The 16,761-nt window shown below is 35.7% G+C and overlaps 1 protein-coding gene across 1 annotated transcript in view; it reads right to left on the bottom strand.

Annotated features, from left to right (window-relative positions):
• The window catches only part of LOC123608473 (CD2 associated protein), a 136,562-nt gene that overhangs the window by 24,325 nt on the left and 95,476 nt on the right, over positions 1-16,761 (bottom strand). The window contains exons 12-13 of the mRNA XM_045498474.1: positions 658-823; positions 121-263 (exon numbers count right to left, since the gene is read on the bottom strand). Coding sequence (XP_045354430.1) covers positions 121-263; positions 658-823 — 309 coding nt within the window. The remainder of the gene's footprint in view (positions 1-120; positions 264-657; positions 824-16,761) is intronic.

The raw sequence follows: 16,761 nt of genomic DNA, 5'->3' as shown, positions 1-16,761 counted from the left end.
TAATTAAGTTCCACTATATCTATGCAGATATAAAATGCATGCACAAATTTCTTAAATAGTTTCTGAAAATTGTATTGGCAACTTTTTTTAAATGCACCACCTTTCTACATGTTAACTTACCTGTTTCTTTAGAGCTCCTAATTGTAAATGAATCTAGGTCTACTGATTTGGGTCTAAGTGGTAACTGTTCAGAATCTAGCTTTGGTTTTGATACTGGCTCAGTTTCAAATTTTGACGAAATGGTAGAAACTTCCCCATTAATCCTGAAATGAGAAAATCAAAACATATGTAGAAATCACTTGTATATGAATCATAACCATTTTTTTAAATTATGAATTAATGACACTAAGGATATTATAGCATAATAGTGATTTTTCTCTTTGTTCCACAATATTATTTCCATAAACATAAATCTCCACATTAAGACTAATCACAATAAAATCAGAAATGTAAAAACAGCCTCATCTGTGTGTATTCACCTAGTATGAATATAAAGTTAACAGTTAACAGAGAACCATCACAGTCTATAGAAAAAATCCGGAAAAAAAATACTTTAGAAATGATTTTGAGATTAAGAAAAGCAGGTAATCAATAAACTTGAGATAAAGTAAATTAGTAAAAATAATCAGGTATAACTTAAAATTAGGTAAAACTTACTTGGCTGTGGGAGGTGGTGGAGGAACTGGTTTTTCAGGTCGCTTTGGGTACACGGTTCCAGGAGATCTCAATAAATTATTGGCTTTGGTGGGTGGAGTGGGCTTCTTGGGTGGGACCTGCGGAGCAGCTGGCTTAGAAGGTTTCTGCTCCAAGACTGATTTTTCATCTGATTATTTAAAAATATTTAATAAGTTATTAACAATAAAAATTATTTAGGTTTTTCTATTTCCTAAACTTAATGTCAGGCTGGAAACATGTGAAATAGAAAGAGACATTATTTGTATAAGTGTACACTGTTTTAAAGTTATAACTTAGTAAGATTAAATACCTAAAAGAGCTTATTTTGGGGGCACTTTGGTGGCTCAGTCAGTTGAGCATCCAACTCTTGATTTCAGTTCAGGTCATGATCTCACAGTGGCAGGATGGATCTGTGGGGCTCCATGTTGAGCATGGAGCCTACTTGGGATTCTCTCCCTCCCATTCCCTCTGCCCCTCCCCTGCTTGCACTCTCAAAGGAAAAAAAAAATTTAAGTTTAGTTTGGTAAGAAGGGGGACCACTAGTAAGCTTCTGAGAAACAAATAATGCCCGGTTTTTCCTGTCTTCCCAGCATCCTTTGTTTTTAGGGGTGGTATACTACTCAATACAATCACATGATTTTACTTGAAGCAGAAAGTAATATTATCTTATTCAAATCCAGACCACTTTCTGAAAGTGAAGTATAGGAAACCAGTGACATTTAACATACTTATTTAAAAGTGATCACAATGACAAAGAATGTTAACAGGATAGCTTGATTAGACACAGGAGAGAAAATTACAGGCTTGTACTTATAACCCTCATAATTGTACTAGGAATGCATCACAATTTCATTTTTTTCCAGTTTATTAACACCCTTAAAAATCCTATGAAGTAGATAAGAAAATATGCTGGAAATAAACAACACAGGGAACAGTTTTATGCCATGTTAATAAAAATAATTTTATCACCAAAAAGGCATGATACTATATATAATGACATACTTGATTCCTGATCTTTCAGGTACTAAGAACAAGTATTAAAATTGACACGTGACTCTTAAATTCCAGAGAACAAACTGGTGGTTGCCAGAGGGTAAGTGGGTGGAGGCGTGGGCAAAAGAGGTTAATTTTTTAATTGACACAGGTGCATACATACTAGATATTCATGATAACACAGGAGTCGGCAAAAACGTGTCTAACACATATAATGCAAAAAGAAGAAACTCTTCTGTGCCATACTGAGTAATTTTCAAAATTTACATGGTCTTTGTAAAGAATATCACAGGACCACAAAGAATTTCACGAGATTTCATACCAATAGGAAACTGCTGATTATGAATCTTGAATACTGCAAGCCACAGGTAAACCCCCTCATTCAAAATAAGAGATTTAATTTAATAATAATGAAAATACAAACTACCATTGTTTCAGTTTTACTATTTATAGTTTCCTTGGATCATTTGAAAATACAGCTTAGTCTATTAAAACCACGATCATCATTTGGTACAAAAATCCAATTTTAAATGGCCTCAAAACAAACAATGCATCATATAATTACATCATAATTATACCACCCAATCCTAACTATAAACCAACATAGCCATCTGTATCAGTTGAAACAGTCAATCAAATTTCTAGAAAATATTAAGAAAGATGTTTTATATAAAATATCAGGAAAAATACTGAAGGTCAAATAGAAGTTCACTGATTAACTGAACATACTTCTTTTAACAGATACATAAATAACAGCTTGAAATCAATTAAACTGTGTAGTCTATTCTAAAACAAAAGAATACATTTAATATTCATGGAAATCAAAGGTGACAAAACTAAGATTCATCATTCCTGGTACAGCCATGACTAAATCAACTACAGTATGCTGATTTATCATATAAGATGTCAATGTACGAGGTTTTATTTAGTTTTATTGAGGTGGAATTTATATAACATAAAATTAACCATTTTAAAGCGAAAAATTCAGTGCCAGTTAGTACATTCACAATGTTATGTAACAACCACCTTTCTCAAGTTCCAAAACTCATCACTCCAAAAGAAAAGTCTGGTTCCCATTATTCAGTTACTCCCCATTTGCTCCTCTACCCATCCCCTGGCAATCACCAACCTCCTTCTGTCTCTACAGATTTATGTATTCTGGGCATTTCGAATACAAGGACTCATCCAGTATGTAACCTTCTGTATATGGCTCATTTCCCATAGCACAGTGTTTTCAAGGTCCATTCTCAATGTAGTATGTATCATCATTTCATTCTTTTTTGTGACTGAGTAATAACCACTATATGCATACAGCACAACCCATTCATCTGTTGAAGGATATCCGGGTTTCTTCCACCTCTTGGCCATTATGAACATTTGCATGCAAATATTTGAGTATCTGTATTCCATTCTTTTGGGTAAGTATCTAGGAGCAATGGCCGGATCATATAGTAAATCCATGTTTAACTTTATGAAGAACTACCAAACTGTTTTTCACAGCAGCTGCAAGATTTTACATTCACATCAGGAGTGTTATGAGGGGTCCAACTGCTCCATGTCCGTGTTAACACTTGTTATTTCCATTTTTATTATTAATACAACAATCCTAGTGAGTGTGAAGCAGTAGCTCATTGTCATTTTGGTTTGCAATTCCCTAATAATTAATGATGTTGAATATCTTGTCATGTACTTATTAGTCATTTGTGTATCTCCTTTGGAAAAATGCCTATTTCAGTCCTTTGCCCATTTTTGGATTAGGCTGTCTTTTTGCTGAGTTGTAACGACTCTTTATATATCATAATACCAAACCCATTATATATTCCTGATATCAAATATAGGATTTATGCAAATATTTCCTCCCATTCTGTGGTAAATCTTTCACTTTCTTCATAATGTCCCTTCAGTGCACAAAAGTCCTTAATTTTAATGAATTACAATTTAGCTTTTTCTTTTTTAAAATTAATTACTTTTTAAATTTATATCCAAGTTAGTTAGCATGTAGTACAACGATTTCAGGAGTAGATTCCAATGATTCATCCCCTATGTATAATCCCCAGTGTTCATCCCAACAAGTATCTTCCTTAATGCCCCTTACCCATTTAGCCCATCCCCGTTCCCACAACCCCTCCAGCAACCTTCTGTTCTCTATATTTAAGAGTCTTATGTTTTTATATTATTTTTGCCTCCCTTCCCTTATGTTCATCTGTTTTGTACCTTAAATCCTCATGAGTGAAGTCATACGATACCTGTCTTTCTCTGATTAGTTTCGCTTAACATAATACCCTCTAGTTCCATCCATGTGGTTGCAAATGACAAGATCTCACTCTTTTTGATTGCCGAGTAATACTCCATTGTATATATATACCACTAGCTTTTTTTTTTCTTTTGTTGTCTGGGCTTTTGGTGTCATATCTAAGAATCCAATGCCAAGCCCAAGGCGATCAAGATTTAGCCCTATGTTTTCTTCTAAGAGCTTTAGTTTTGTACCTCACAATTTAGGTGAAGGATCTATTTTCAGTCAAATTTTATATGTGGTATGAAGCAGGGGTTCAATTTCATTCTTTTGTATGTGGATATCCAACTGTGCACAGCAGAATTTTAGTTTAAGTAGAAATTCACCAAAAACAAGAAGAAATTTAAGAAAAAAAAGTCTTATGTTATTTCTTCAAATGCCCAAAGGAATATGTAAGATACAGATATTATAATTTAAGACAGAGAAAAGAATTATCATAAGAGTATAATTTTATTGAAAACAGCTAAAATATACGGCAGCTAAAAAAATGCCATCAAAATAAATGAAAAATTCCACATCTTATTACAGAATACAAAAATATATTATTAACACTGTATGTAGTAAATTAATCCATCTGTTAATTCAGATGAGGCTTAGTTCCCTCCTGCATGAGTAAGAATAGATAAAATTCTCAAAAAACTAAAAACAGAAATACCATATGATCTAATAATTCCACTACTATTTACCTAAAGAAAATAAAAATACTAAAAGATAATATGCATCCCGGTTCATAACAGCATTATTTACAACAGTCAAGATACAGAAGCCAGTTAAGTGTCCATCAACAGACAAATGGATAAGGAAGATGTGGTAGGGTGTGTGTGTGTGTGTGTGCGCATATGTATACATTCCATTAAAGAAACAGTTTCCTACTCCAAGTGCATAGAGATACTAGCTTATGGTATCTTGCAAAATATTTGTGGCACCACCATCCACACAGAACTGCCTTTTTTAATGCATACTGTAAAGTAGGTAGAAGTTACTAGGTAAGGTATAAGGTATTTATATGGTAGGTTTAAGATGTAAGTTTCACTTACTGAAGAATGCCCTTTACCACTTCTCCATAGTTGCAACTTTGGTCATAAGGCAGGTACCTATCAATCTATTTCTGGATTCAAATTTAGGTAAAATGAGAGGTAGAGGTTAAGACTTACTTCTTATATGGATATCAGTATCACTCATTTAATTCATCTTTTCGCTACTACAATGGCAACTTTGCTTATAAATCACAAGGACTTAAAGTCCTTCTAAATGCTTCTTGTTACCCTGACTACTTTGTCAGCTATTACTATAATTAGACCAGCTTTCTTTTGACTGGCATTTGTCTGCCATATTTTTGTCTACTCTTTTAATTTAATCATTCCTGAATTCTTATCATTAAGATATGTCTCTTGTTAGCAGAATATGGTTGGATTTTTTTTTTTTTGAGTCTAACAATTTTTCTTTTAACTGGAATGTTTAGTCCAGTTATATTTTCTGTAATTACTTAGTATTTATTTTTTCTTGCTTGGTCTGTTTCATTTTCTCTCCTTGCTTTTTTGTATTTTCATTATTCTATGTTCTCCCATTACCTTTTTATACATTATTTTATTTTTTTGTAACTGCCTAGAGATTACAGCACATATCCTTGAAGTCATATATAAATTTTTCTACTGGCCCTAACACTTTAACTCCATTTACACCCCTGCTGCCTTGTTGCATTTTTATTTCTATAAATGCCCAGAAAGGATTATTAACATTTTATACAGTAAATATTTAGATTTACCTATCTATTTAAGCATTTTTTAAAGTGTATTTATTTTGAAAGACGTAGAGCGAGGGAACGCACACGCGTGCACACGGGAGAGGGGCAGAGAGAGGAGACAGAGAGTCCCAAGCAGGCTCTGTGCTGCCAGCTCACTGCCCGACACAGGGCCTGAACTCATGAATCATGAGATCTTGACCTGAGCTGGAAATCAAGAGGTGGAAGCTTAACCAACTGAGCTACCCAAGCATCCCTATTTAAGCTTTTCTGTTGCTCTTGATTTCTGGATCTCCCAGTTGGTATTTGGAATCATTTCCATTCTGCCTGAATAACATCCTTTAAAACTGCCTAAAGTACTGGCATGCCAGTGATAAATTCTTTCAGATTTGACTGGCCTAAAAATGTCTTACTTCATCTTTTTTTCCCGAAGATATTTTCATTGGCAATATAATTATAGGTTAGCAGTTATTTCCTTTAACACTTTGGTGACATGATTCCATGGTCTTTCAGCTTCAAACTTTTCCAATGAGAAGCAACTGTCACTCTTATTTTTGTTACTCTAAAATTAAATGTGTCTTATTCTCTGGCTGTTTTCAATATTATTTTTTGCTTATAGCAGCATGACTAATAGTGAGTATATGGAGTAGTTTTCTTTGTATATATCCAGACTGGGCTCCACAATATTTCTTGGTTCTGTAGCTTTTTGCTTCATCATTTTTGGAAGACTGGAAACCATTATACCTTCAAATAAGGTTTCTAGTCCCTTCTCTCTCCTCCCCATCTGGATCTTCAATTACATGTACATTAAACCTTTTCATTCTATTCTATATGTCTATTAAGATCTTTTCTATATTTTCCATCTTTCTTCCCACCATAAGCTTCAATTCAGAAATTTTCTTTTGAAAACACATACACATATATATTAACATATACCCACACACATATATTATATACAGTTGACCCTGAACAACATGTTTGAACTGTGCAGGCCTACCTATATACAGATTTTTTAAATACAGTCCAGTACTATAAAGGTATTTCTTCTCCCTTATGATTTTAACATTTTTTTTCTACTTTACTGTGAGAATACAGTACATATTATATATAACGTACAAAATATGTGTTGATCGATTGCTGTTATCAGTAAAACTTCTGGTGAACAGTAGGCTATTGGTTAAGTTTTTGTTGAGTCAAATTTGTATGTACAGTGGGCCAGTGCCCCAACCCCTGCATTGTTCAAGGGTCCACTGTATATTTTATAGTTACACAAATTCATTTACACTTACATGGTTTTTAGTTATGCCAAAATTATCAATCACATCTTTTATTATTTTGAACACAAATTAGGCATAGATACTTTATAGCCTGTGTCTGATATTTCAAATACCTAGAACACTGTGGACCAGGTTTATTTTCTGTTTCTAGTCATGTGTCGTATCTCCAAGTATGTCTGGTTATTTCTCTATGAGTAAGAGACATAAAACATTTGTGTGAAAATATACAAAGATAATTTAAAATTCTAGATGATGTCTTCTTCTCCAGGGAATAAGGGTTTACTTTGCTTCAGGCAGCGAGGCGAAGCCACGGTAAAATCCCAGAGCACCTTCTCTTCCAATCAGACTGAGACAATCAGCACGTGGGCTTCAGTGCTTTTGAGAGCTAGTTCTACTTCCATTTCACAGTTCTTATTAAACGGAGTCTTTTTTGGAACCCAATTAAAGTTCAAGAGTCTACTAATGTATCTCTTTTTCTGTGGGCCCTAAACTCCAATTTTTGTCTTCTCAAACCCAAAAATACATTGAAAGTTCTTTTCATAGTCTCAGCTAGCACTTTCAGAAATGGCAAATGCCTCAAAAGGAAACACAGGCTCAAATGCCAGACTCACTTTCCTGGGCTCCCCTCCTCTCCTACATCTTGACCCTGTAATTTCTTGTACCCTTCATAGCTCTCCTATGTCTAGTATATATGTATATATTTCACACAACCTTTCCAGTTATTCTCACTCAGATCATTCTCTGCCTGTCTCTATGATCACTCATCAGTTTTCTTCAAGAGTTCCAGTTCATCTAACAATTTCTTAAATGTACATATTCTAAGACTCTAAGCTAAACTCTTCCTATTCTGATTTTAAGCAACCTTCTTGAACAACCTTACCTGTATCCATAAATTTAACTAGCTAACTTCCAAGACAGCACCTTACAAATAAATGCTTAATACAAACTCTCAACAAGATTCATCCCATATTTCCTATATTCATATCAAATCGTGTATCAAAAGCTGAACTCGTGTATTTTCTCCTAGAAACTGTCTTTATTTTATTTTATAAATCATATCTCATTTTCCCATCCTCACAACCGTTAGGATCTAATTAGTCAACAAGATGTACTACTATAAACCTAAACCACCTCCCTTATGGGAGAGGCTGAATATATCTCTCCCATAGTAGCTGATTCACTCAAATCTATCCTACCTTCATACGATCACACCAAGCTATTAAATAGACAGCATTCTTTTTACATTCATCTGGAATTGAACATGTACCCCAAATTGGTCCAAGAAACTGAAGAGGACTTACTTTCCACAGGTGTGGAGAGGTTTTCCTCTTTCCTATTAAATGGACAAAATATCAAGTTGCCCTGATTGTCACAGTCAGCATTCCTGTGACCTCAAGGGAAACCAATCTGAAGACAAGGTAGACACTAAAGATGGCAAATGGAGAGAGATATAATCCAGGTCCATAATGAAATTATTCAATGGAGGGTCATAAGACTCCTACTTCTAGACTTCCAATTATATGAGACTGTTTCCCTATTGTTTCAGTTTGAATAAAGATTTTTATTCTTTGCTCTGAAACCATTCCAATTTCCTTTTTATCCATACCATCACCAAACCCATTCAAATAGCACTAAAACAGTTTCAGAAAAACCTATCTGAACATGTCACACCAGTTTTTAAAAGGCTTCCAATTACATAGTAATTATTGTATTAAATATCTCTTATTCATTATATGTTTTGCAAGAAACTACAGAACCAATGTCAAATAAGATTCAGACACACACACACACTACACCTTTGCCCCATAGGGTTTAGTGGTTTAGTCAAGCGTGGGAAAAAGACAATATACAAAAAATACCTAATGTACATGTAACATACAATAATGAGAAATAACTACTTTTAGACAGAGTAATAAAGAAAAGACTAATGTCAAAGAGGTGACATTAAGATGGCTGTTTTAAGCTGGAATCTGAAAAAATGAGAAGGAATCACGTATGGAAAGAATCTGAAGGAGTGCAAGATAAAGATGAGATGCCAGGAAAAGGATACTATACCATGTAACTGGGAGGGCAGAAAACTGATATTCTATGAATGTTATACACTGGGGGACCCGACCACAAACAGTTAACAAGAGAAAACTCAATAGGGAGCCAGATCACTCAAAATCTGGTAGCCTATACTAAGGCTAATGTAGTCAAGAAAGTCTGCTTTTGGGAAGAAAACACTGTAGGCTAGAGTTTTTTCCCAAATGCAACAGAAAATGTTCAAATATATTAAGTTCATGTGCCATGCATCATAATGACCAACACATATTTATATGAAACATGTGCATATACCCTTTATTTCCATGATATAAATTCTGAAATCCTTATCACTACTTTAAATCCTTTTTGGTGCAAGGCAACATATAAACAGATAGTTAAATACAACTCTTTGCCATAGCATTTAAAGGCCTTTTATGAACTACATAAGCGGTTCTTAGTTTTGTCTTCAGATTAGAATCCTGAGAAGAGCTTTAAAAATACTACTACCTTAGGGGCGCCTGGGTGGCGCAGTCGGTTAAGCGTCCGACTTCAGCCAGGTCGGGATCTAGTGGTCCGTGAGTTCGAGCCCCGCGTCAGGCTCTGGGCTGATGGCTCAGAGCCTGGAGCCTGTTTCCGATTCTGTGTCTCCCTCTCTCTCTGCCCCTCCCCCATTCATGCTCTGTCTCTCTCTGTCCCAAAAATAAATAAACGTTGAAAAATAAATAAATAAATAAATAAAAAATAAAAATACTACTACCTGAGGGCGTCTAGGTGGCTCAGTCAGTTGAGTGACCGACTTTGGCTGAGGTCACAATCTCGCTGTTTGTGAGTTCGAGCTCCACACAGGGCTCACTGCTGTCAACCTGTCAGTGCAGATCTTCTGTCCTCCTCTCTGCCCCTCCCCTGCCAGTGCTCCCCGGCAAAATAAATAAATATTTAAAAAAAAATACTACTATCTGAGTTCTACCTTATAAAAATTCTGGAGAGGATCCTTAGTATCAGCATATTTTTAAAAGACACCCAGGTAATTCTAATATGCCACCAAGACCAAAAACAACTGTACCACACTACATTTCTAGCTAATTTCTAGCTTCCTAAGTTACCTATAGCCATTTCTTGAATATGCTTTCTCTCATTCTTTTCACATTCTTTCTGTGGTCTGGAACCACCTTCTCTTTTCCAGTCAACACATTATGCTCATTTTCTAAGTCTCTGAATAATTACAATCTCCTCATTACCATGCACATGTTAACTATTCAACTAGAATTATTAGAGTATCACTTAAAATAGAAAAAAAAAAAATTAAATCCTAGTGATTAACAGAAGCCAGTTGCCTCATACGAACATATTTATTGGTTTTATGTTATTGAATATTTGACATTTATTAAAAGTCTGTCCCATGTGTGGGTTAAGTATAATAAAGAATATTTGCAACTTCTTAAGAGGTCAAGATTATTTTTAGGTTCAAACAGGAGTGATATATTACAGATACCAAAATATTCTTTGTAGAACATTAGAGATAAGCACTATTTCCTTTTTGGTAAGCATACTAAATATATAATACAATAGAGTTCTACCACAGGTCTCTCAACTCAAGAGTCTGTACTACAGACTGCATCACAGATAAAAAGGCATGCATTTGTGTTCAGGGTCTCCAATAATAACTGCCGCTAAATGAGTCAAACACACAGATCTTGATTTTAATTCCATACTAAATTGTATTACACCAAAATTCCAGAGCACATACTAATTGAAAAGTATATTTTGAATACTGATTTCCAAATCACTCTGTAATATGAAGAATACTATCCATAGCCAGCACATGAATAGAAAACTACACATTTTTATCACATTTCAATTCCATTAAGTTTTTACTCTGCATTCCTTTTACTGGCTCATAGGAAGAAGAGAACACTCCTAAGCAAACAAGACCTCCAGACTTACAGGCAATATGTTCAATTATGTACCAAGGCCAATTTTGCCAGCTTGGAATTCAACGTAAGGCAAAAATACCAAGAATGAGGAGAAAAAAATAAACAAAACATGTTCTACCACTAGGCCCTCCATAAAAGAAATTCGTTAAAATATAAGTACGGGGTGCCTGGGTGGCTCAGTCGGTTAAGCACCCGACTTCAGCTCAGGTCATGACCTCACGGTTCGTGGGCTCGAGCCCCGCATCGGGCTCTGTCCTAACAGCTCCGAGCCTGGAGTCTGCTTCAGATTCTCTGTCTCCCTCTCTCTCTGCCCCTCCCTTGCTCACGCTCTGTCTTCCTTTCTCTCAAAAATAAATAAACGTTAAAAAAAAAAACACATATAAAATACACACACACACACATACACAGACACACATATAGGTAGAAAATATGAAATACAAACAAATGAAAGTACAAACAGCAATGAATATGGACAAATCCAAACACTGACTGGGAATCAGCAGAATGCAGATGATGGTTAAGCCATGAGCTTTATATATCTGACTGTCCGAAGAATCAAAAATAAAACAAAAATCCAACTCTGATAGTCTTTATTAATTTTTAGTTCAGCAATTGAGCAAATGAATTAATTAATGATGCTACTGGACCTTTGTGTGGGAACCAGCAGCAGTCACGCAACCTTCTGCAAGAGAAAATCTTACATAGTAAAGTACAACTGTTTCCAAAAGATAGGGTAAGATTCACAATTCAATCTACTGGGGTTCAGAGTCCCAGAAATCGGCCAACTAGACCCTGAAAATCTGTAGTCTCGTGTATTAGCAATGAATTCCTAGCATGTGACTACATTTCCCCAGCAACAATAACTTGTCTCCCTTAATGTCAGATACAGAGACAAAAAAACTCAAGAGGAACATCTACCAGCACAACTCTCCCTTCCTATTCTGCTAATTAGGAAACAATACTGCCAATATTAACATATTGGTGTTTACTTCCTGCCTGGAGGTGTGTGCCATCTGGTTATGTTCTGCTTATGAACTGAATGAAAAATAACAAACCCGGTCTTAACACCTGCAGGTATAGAAACTCTAGAGAAAAATGCTCCTCAAGCAAGTGAGCGCAGGTTCACTGCCTCTACCAGTAAGTGTTGAATGGCTGGACTTTAGCCCATTATGCCCTTCCTATGGATGTGACTGAGGCTACCAAGAAGAACATGTACATAAAGGTAAACACTTAAATGACTTACAAGCCTAATAGATCTCCTACACATTTATATGCCTCACTGCCTGGCACTCCAAAATAAACATTAGTTGCTCCCTTCCTTTCATACATAGTGCATACCAAGAACAAGTCATTGAGAATGGAGTGGGTTACTGAGAGGTATGTCCAAGAAACGTTTTCCAAACAGCAGGAGGAAAAACTTCTGCTTCAAAAGTGTTGATATTATTATTCTAATGAAGCATAATATGGCCAGCATTCAGGTATCTCTGAGAAATTAGGGGGCAGAAAACTGCTAAGCATGTTTGAGAAAATCTACATGTTGGCACGGGCAGGAAATAGTCAAGATTTAAACTCCATTCTTTTTTTAAATTTCTTTTTAATGTTTATTTTTGAGAGAGAGAGAGAGACAGAGCACGAGCAGGGGATGGGCAGAAAGAGAGGGAGACAGAATCCAAAGCAGGCTCCAGGTTCCGAGCTGTCAGCACAGAGCCTGACGTGGGGCTCGAACCCATGAATCATGAGATCATGACCAGAACTGAAGTTGGACACAACCAACTGAGCTACCCAGGTGCCCCTATAATAGCTGTTTTAATGTCCTTGCTATTTCCATCATCTCTTGCCATTTCTGGGTCTGTTTCATTGACTAATTCTTCTAGTTACAGGTTGCTATTATCCTGCTCCTTTCCATGCCTAATAATTTTTTATCAGATAATGGACACTATATATTTTTCAAAAAATTTTTTTTAACGTTTATTTATTTTTGAGACAGGGAGAGACAGAGCATGAATGGGGGAGGGTCAGAGAAAGAGGGAGACACAGAATCCAAAACAGTCTCCAGGCTCTGAGCTGTCAGCACAGAGCCCGACGTGGGGCTCAAACTCACAGACCGCGAGATAATGACTTGAGCTGAAGTCGGATGCTTAACCGACTGAGCCACCCAGGCGCCCCAGACACTATATATTTAACACTCTCAGGTGTTATACTCTTCCAAATTGTATAGAATCCTGTTCAGGAAATAGTTCAATCTGCTTCCAAGGTAAATGTGAAGACAACTTTAGTCTAAGGTGATATAATCTTTTATGGACTCCATCCTACACTTTATGAAGTCTTTCCCCTGTGGCTTGTGGGAACATGAACTATTAGTGAGTTCCAAAAACTGCTTCACCAAATGCTTTCTAGTAGTTATTTCTCTACCTGTGGAAGTTTCCTTTCATGTGTATATAATTCACAGTACTCAGCCAAAGCCTCATGGTAAGCTGTGCTGAGATCTCAGAATGTTCTCTGTGCAGTTCCCTCTATTCTGGCACTCTGCCCCACAAACTGTAGCTGCTTTGACCTCCCTAAACTCCTTTTCTCCTGTTTCCTCAGCTCTAGAGGAAAACCAGACTCTGTTTGGCTTCTTCCTTTCTACTGCCTATAAACTGCTTCTAGACAATAAGCTGGGATAATGTTAGGACTTGCCTTACTGGCTCAGTGATAACTTCCTTCAGTGGTAACAGTCCTAAATGATCTATTGTCCAATACCTGAAACCACTATTTCATCTATTTTGTCCAGTCTTCTAGTTGTTCAACTAGGAGGGCAAATTCAGTCCTTGTTACTTCACCAAGCCAGGTTTTTGAGCAGATAAATGATCTAAAAATGGATCACCTTCCATTTTGTTAATGGGATCCACACAACTGATTTCAGGGAATATGGGAAGTCATTACTACATTTTAATAAAATCCCTACCTACTTGATGGAGGAGACTATAAAAGGAATATCATAATGTAGGTAATGAAGCCAACAACATAGTTCTTACATTTAGTTCTCAGTATCTTTGTAAAATGAGTCTTTCATGTAGGACCGGTATTATAACCAGGCACCAAAATAAACCAATCCAATGCTCAGACCTAACAATAGCCATATTACATCTGAAATTAAAAAATACTTTTACTAAGTTGTTTTTGCATGACAAATAAAACATCCTCAAACATAAAGAAAAAAAGAATCTAAAAACTTCCCATGCTGAGCACAGATAATGAGAAAGAGATAAAGCTATGAAAATACATGGCATATTCAGGGACAAGAATGTGGTTACTGTATTTAGTGAATGAAAAGGGTAGAAGATAATACCAAAATTGTAATTTGGGGGGGGTCAGTTCCCAATAACAACAAAAGCTGGCTCAGATAAGGATCAACAGAAGCTTTTATTCATTATTGATGGGAATGCAAAATGGCACAATTTGGAAGATGATGTGACAGTTTCTTATACAACTAAACATACTTTTAACATATGATCCGGCAATCATACTCCTTGGTTATTACTGCCCAGGTGAACTAAAAGCTTATGTCCACCAAATACCTGGACAAGGATGTTTAATTATATATAGCATCTTTATTCATAACTGACAAAAGTTTGGAAGCAACCAAGATGCCCTTCAGTAGGTAAATATGGATAAGCTGTGCTATAGATAGATAATGGAATATTAATCAGCACTAAAAGAAAATGAGCTATTAAGTCATGAAGACATGGAGAAAACTTAAACACATATTAAAGTGAAAAAGCTACATACTGTATGATTCCAACCATATGACATTCTGCAAAACTATGGAGACAATAAAAAGATTAATGGTTACCAGGGGCTGAGGGAAGGGAGGGATGAAATAACAGAGCAAAAAAGATTCTTAGAATAATAAGACCTATTCTGTTAGACACTGTATTACACATTTGTCAAATTATACATTTGCCCAAACTCATAAAATGTACAACTCAGGAATGAACCCTAATATAAACTATGGACTTGAGGTGATAATGTGTTAGTGGAGGTACACTCTGGTGCAGGATGTTGATAGTGGGGGAGGCAGTACAAGTGTGGGGCAAGGAGTGTATGGGAACTCTGTGTAGTTACTGCTCAATTTTGTTGTGAATCTAAAACTGTTCTAGAAAATAGTTTATTAAAAAATGAATCTGGCAAAAATATGAAATAGAAGCCAGACAAGGGACTAAAGTGAGAGAAATCAGTTAAGAGAATACAGGAACACTGCAGGCAACACACAAGGATAGGCAGAAACAATATTGGCAGTAGAAACAGAAGCATTCTAAAATAGTATTCCAGGTTTTGCTTGTACAGTCAACAACGCAAGGGTTAGGCGTACCAATACCCTACACAGCTGAACACAGTTACCTGAATATAACTTTTGACTCCCCAAAACGTAACTGAAAGCCTACTGTTGAATAAATGGCCTTACCAATAACATAAACAGTCAATTAACACATATTTTATATGCTATGTGCATTATATACTCTATTCTTATAATACATTAAGCTTAAGAAAAAGTTATTAATAAAATCATAAGAAAAGTACATTTACAGTGCTGTATCCTATTTATCGAAAAAAATTCACGTACCAATGGATCTGTGCAGTTCTAACCCATGCTGCTCAAGGGTCAACTGTATATATAACCTAAAATACTAGATATAACCATTGCAGATCTTTCTGTACACAAAAAGAAATAGTTATTTTCTCCAAATTAATAATAACAAAACAAAATGATGTTTTTAACAAAATAGATATAGTACCTTGGAATACTTTCCAAGTTTATATGACAAATACAGACAGTGAAAATTAAATAATACATAACAAATCACTTCCATGTTAGAACTGACTTTTAAAAAAGATCTTTTTTAACATTCATTTATTTTTGAGAGACAGAGAGCATGAGCAGAGGAGGGGAAGAAATAGAGGGAGACACAGAATCCAAAGCAGGCTCCAGGCTCTGAGCAAGCTGTCCACACAGAGGGAGATCATGACCTGAGCCGAAGTTGGATGCTCAATCGACTGAGCCACCCAGGCACCCCATAACTCACTCTTATACCTAAGAATTTTTTAAAATTTATTTTAATTGAGACTCCAAAAAAGATAAAGTATAACTATTTAATGCTTACTTTTGTTATTTTTTGAAAAAACAAATAATAATAATAATAATATAATGAAATACTATAACCTTACTGAAGTAATGGTTTAACTTTTTAATGAATGTAAATTGGTATCAGTTTGAATAAAACCTTAATTTCCTATCACTCTTGATAAAGTACTTCCTCCCAGAAAACTCCAAATAAATACTGAACAGTTGTTAAAAATCAGTGTAAATCTGACAAATGGATAAAGAAGATGTGGTTTATATACACAATGGAATACTACCTGGCAATGAGAAAGAATGAAATCCTGCCATTTGCAGCAACGTGGATGGAACTGGAGGGTATCATGCTAAGTGAAATAAGTCAGTATTTGACTTAGTATTTTACGCTAAGTGAAGTAAGTCAGAGAAAGATACCATATGTTTTCACTCATATGTGGATCCTGAGAAACTTAACAGAAGACCATGGGGGAGGGGAAGAGGGGGGAAAAAAGTTACAGAGAGGGAAGTAGGCAAACCATAAGAGACTCTTAAATACTGAGAACAAACTGAGGGTTGATGGGGGGTGGGAGGGAGGGGTGGGTGGGTGATGGGTATTGAGGAGGGCACCTGTTGGGATGAGCACTGGGTATTGTATGGAAACCAATTTGACAATAAATTATATTTAATAATAAAAAAAAATCAGTGTAAATCAATCAATGTGGAGA

Source organism: Leopardus geoffroyi, chromosome B2 (genome assembly GCF_018350155.1).
Source record: "Leopardus geoffroyi isolate Oge1 chromosome B2, O.geoffroyi_Oge1_pat1.0, whole genome shotgun sequence".
NCBI lineage: Eukaryota > Metazoa > Chordata > Mammalia > Carnivora > Felidae > Leopardus > Leopardus geoffroyi.
The sequence above is the reverse complement of the archived record's forward strand: the minus strand, read 5'-3'. Positions and strand labels throughout refer to the sequence as shown.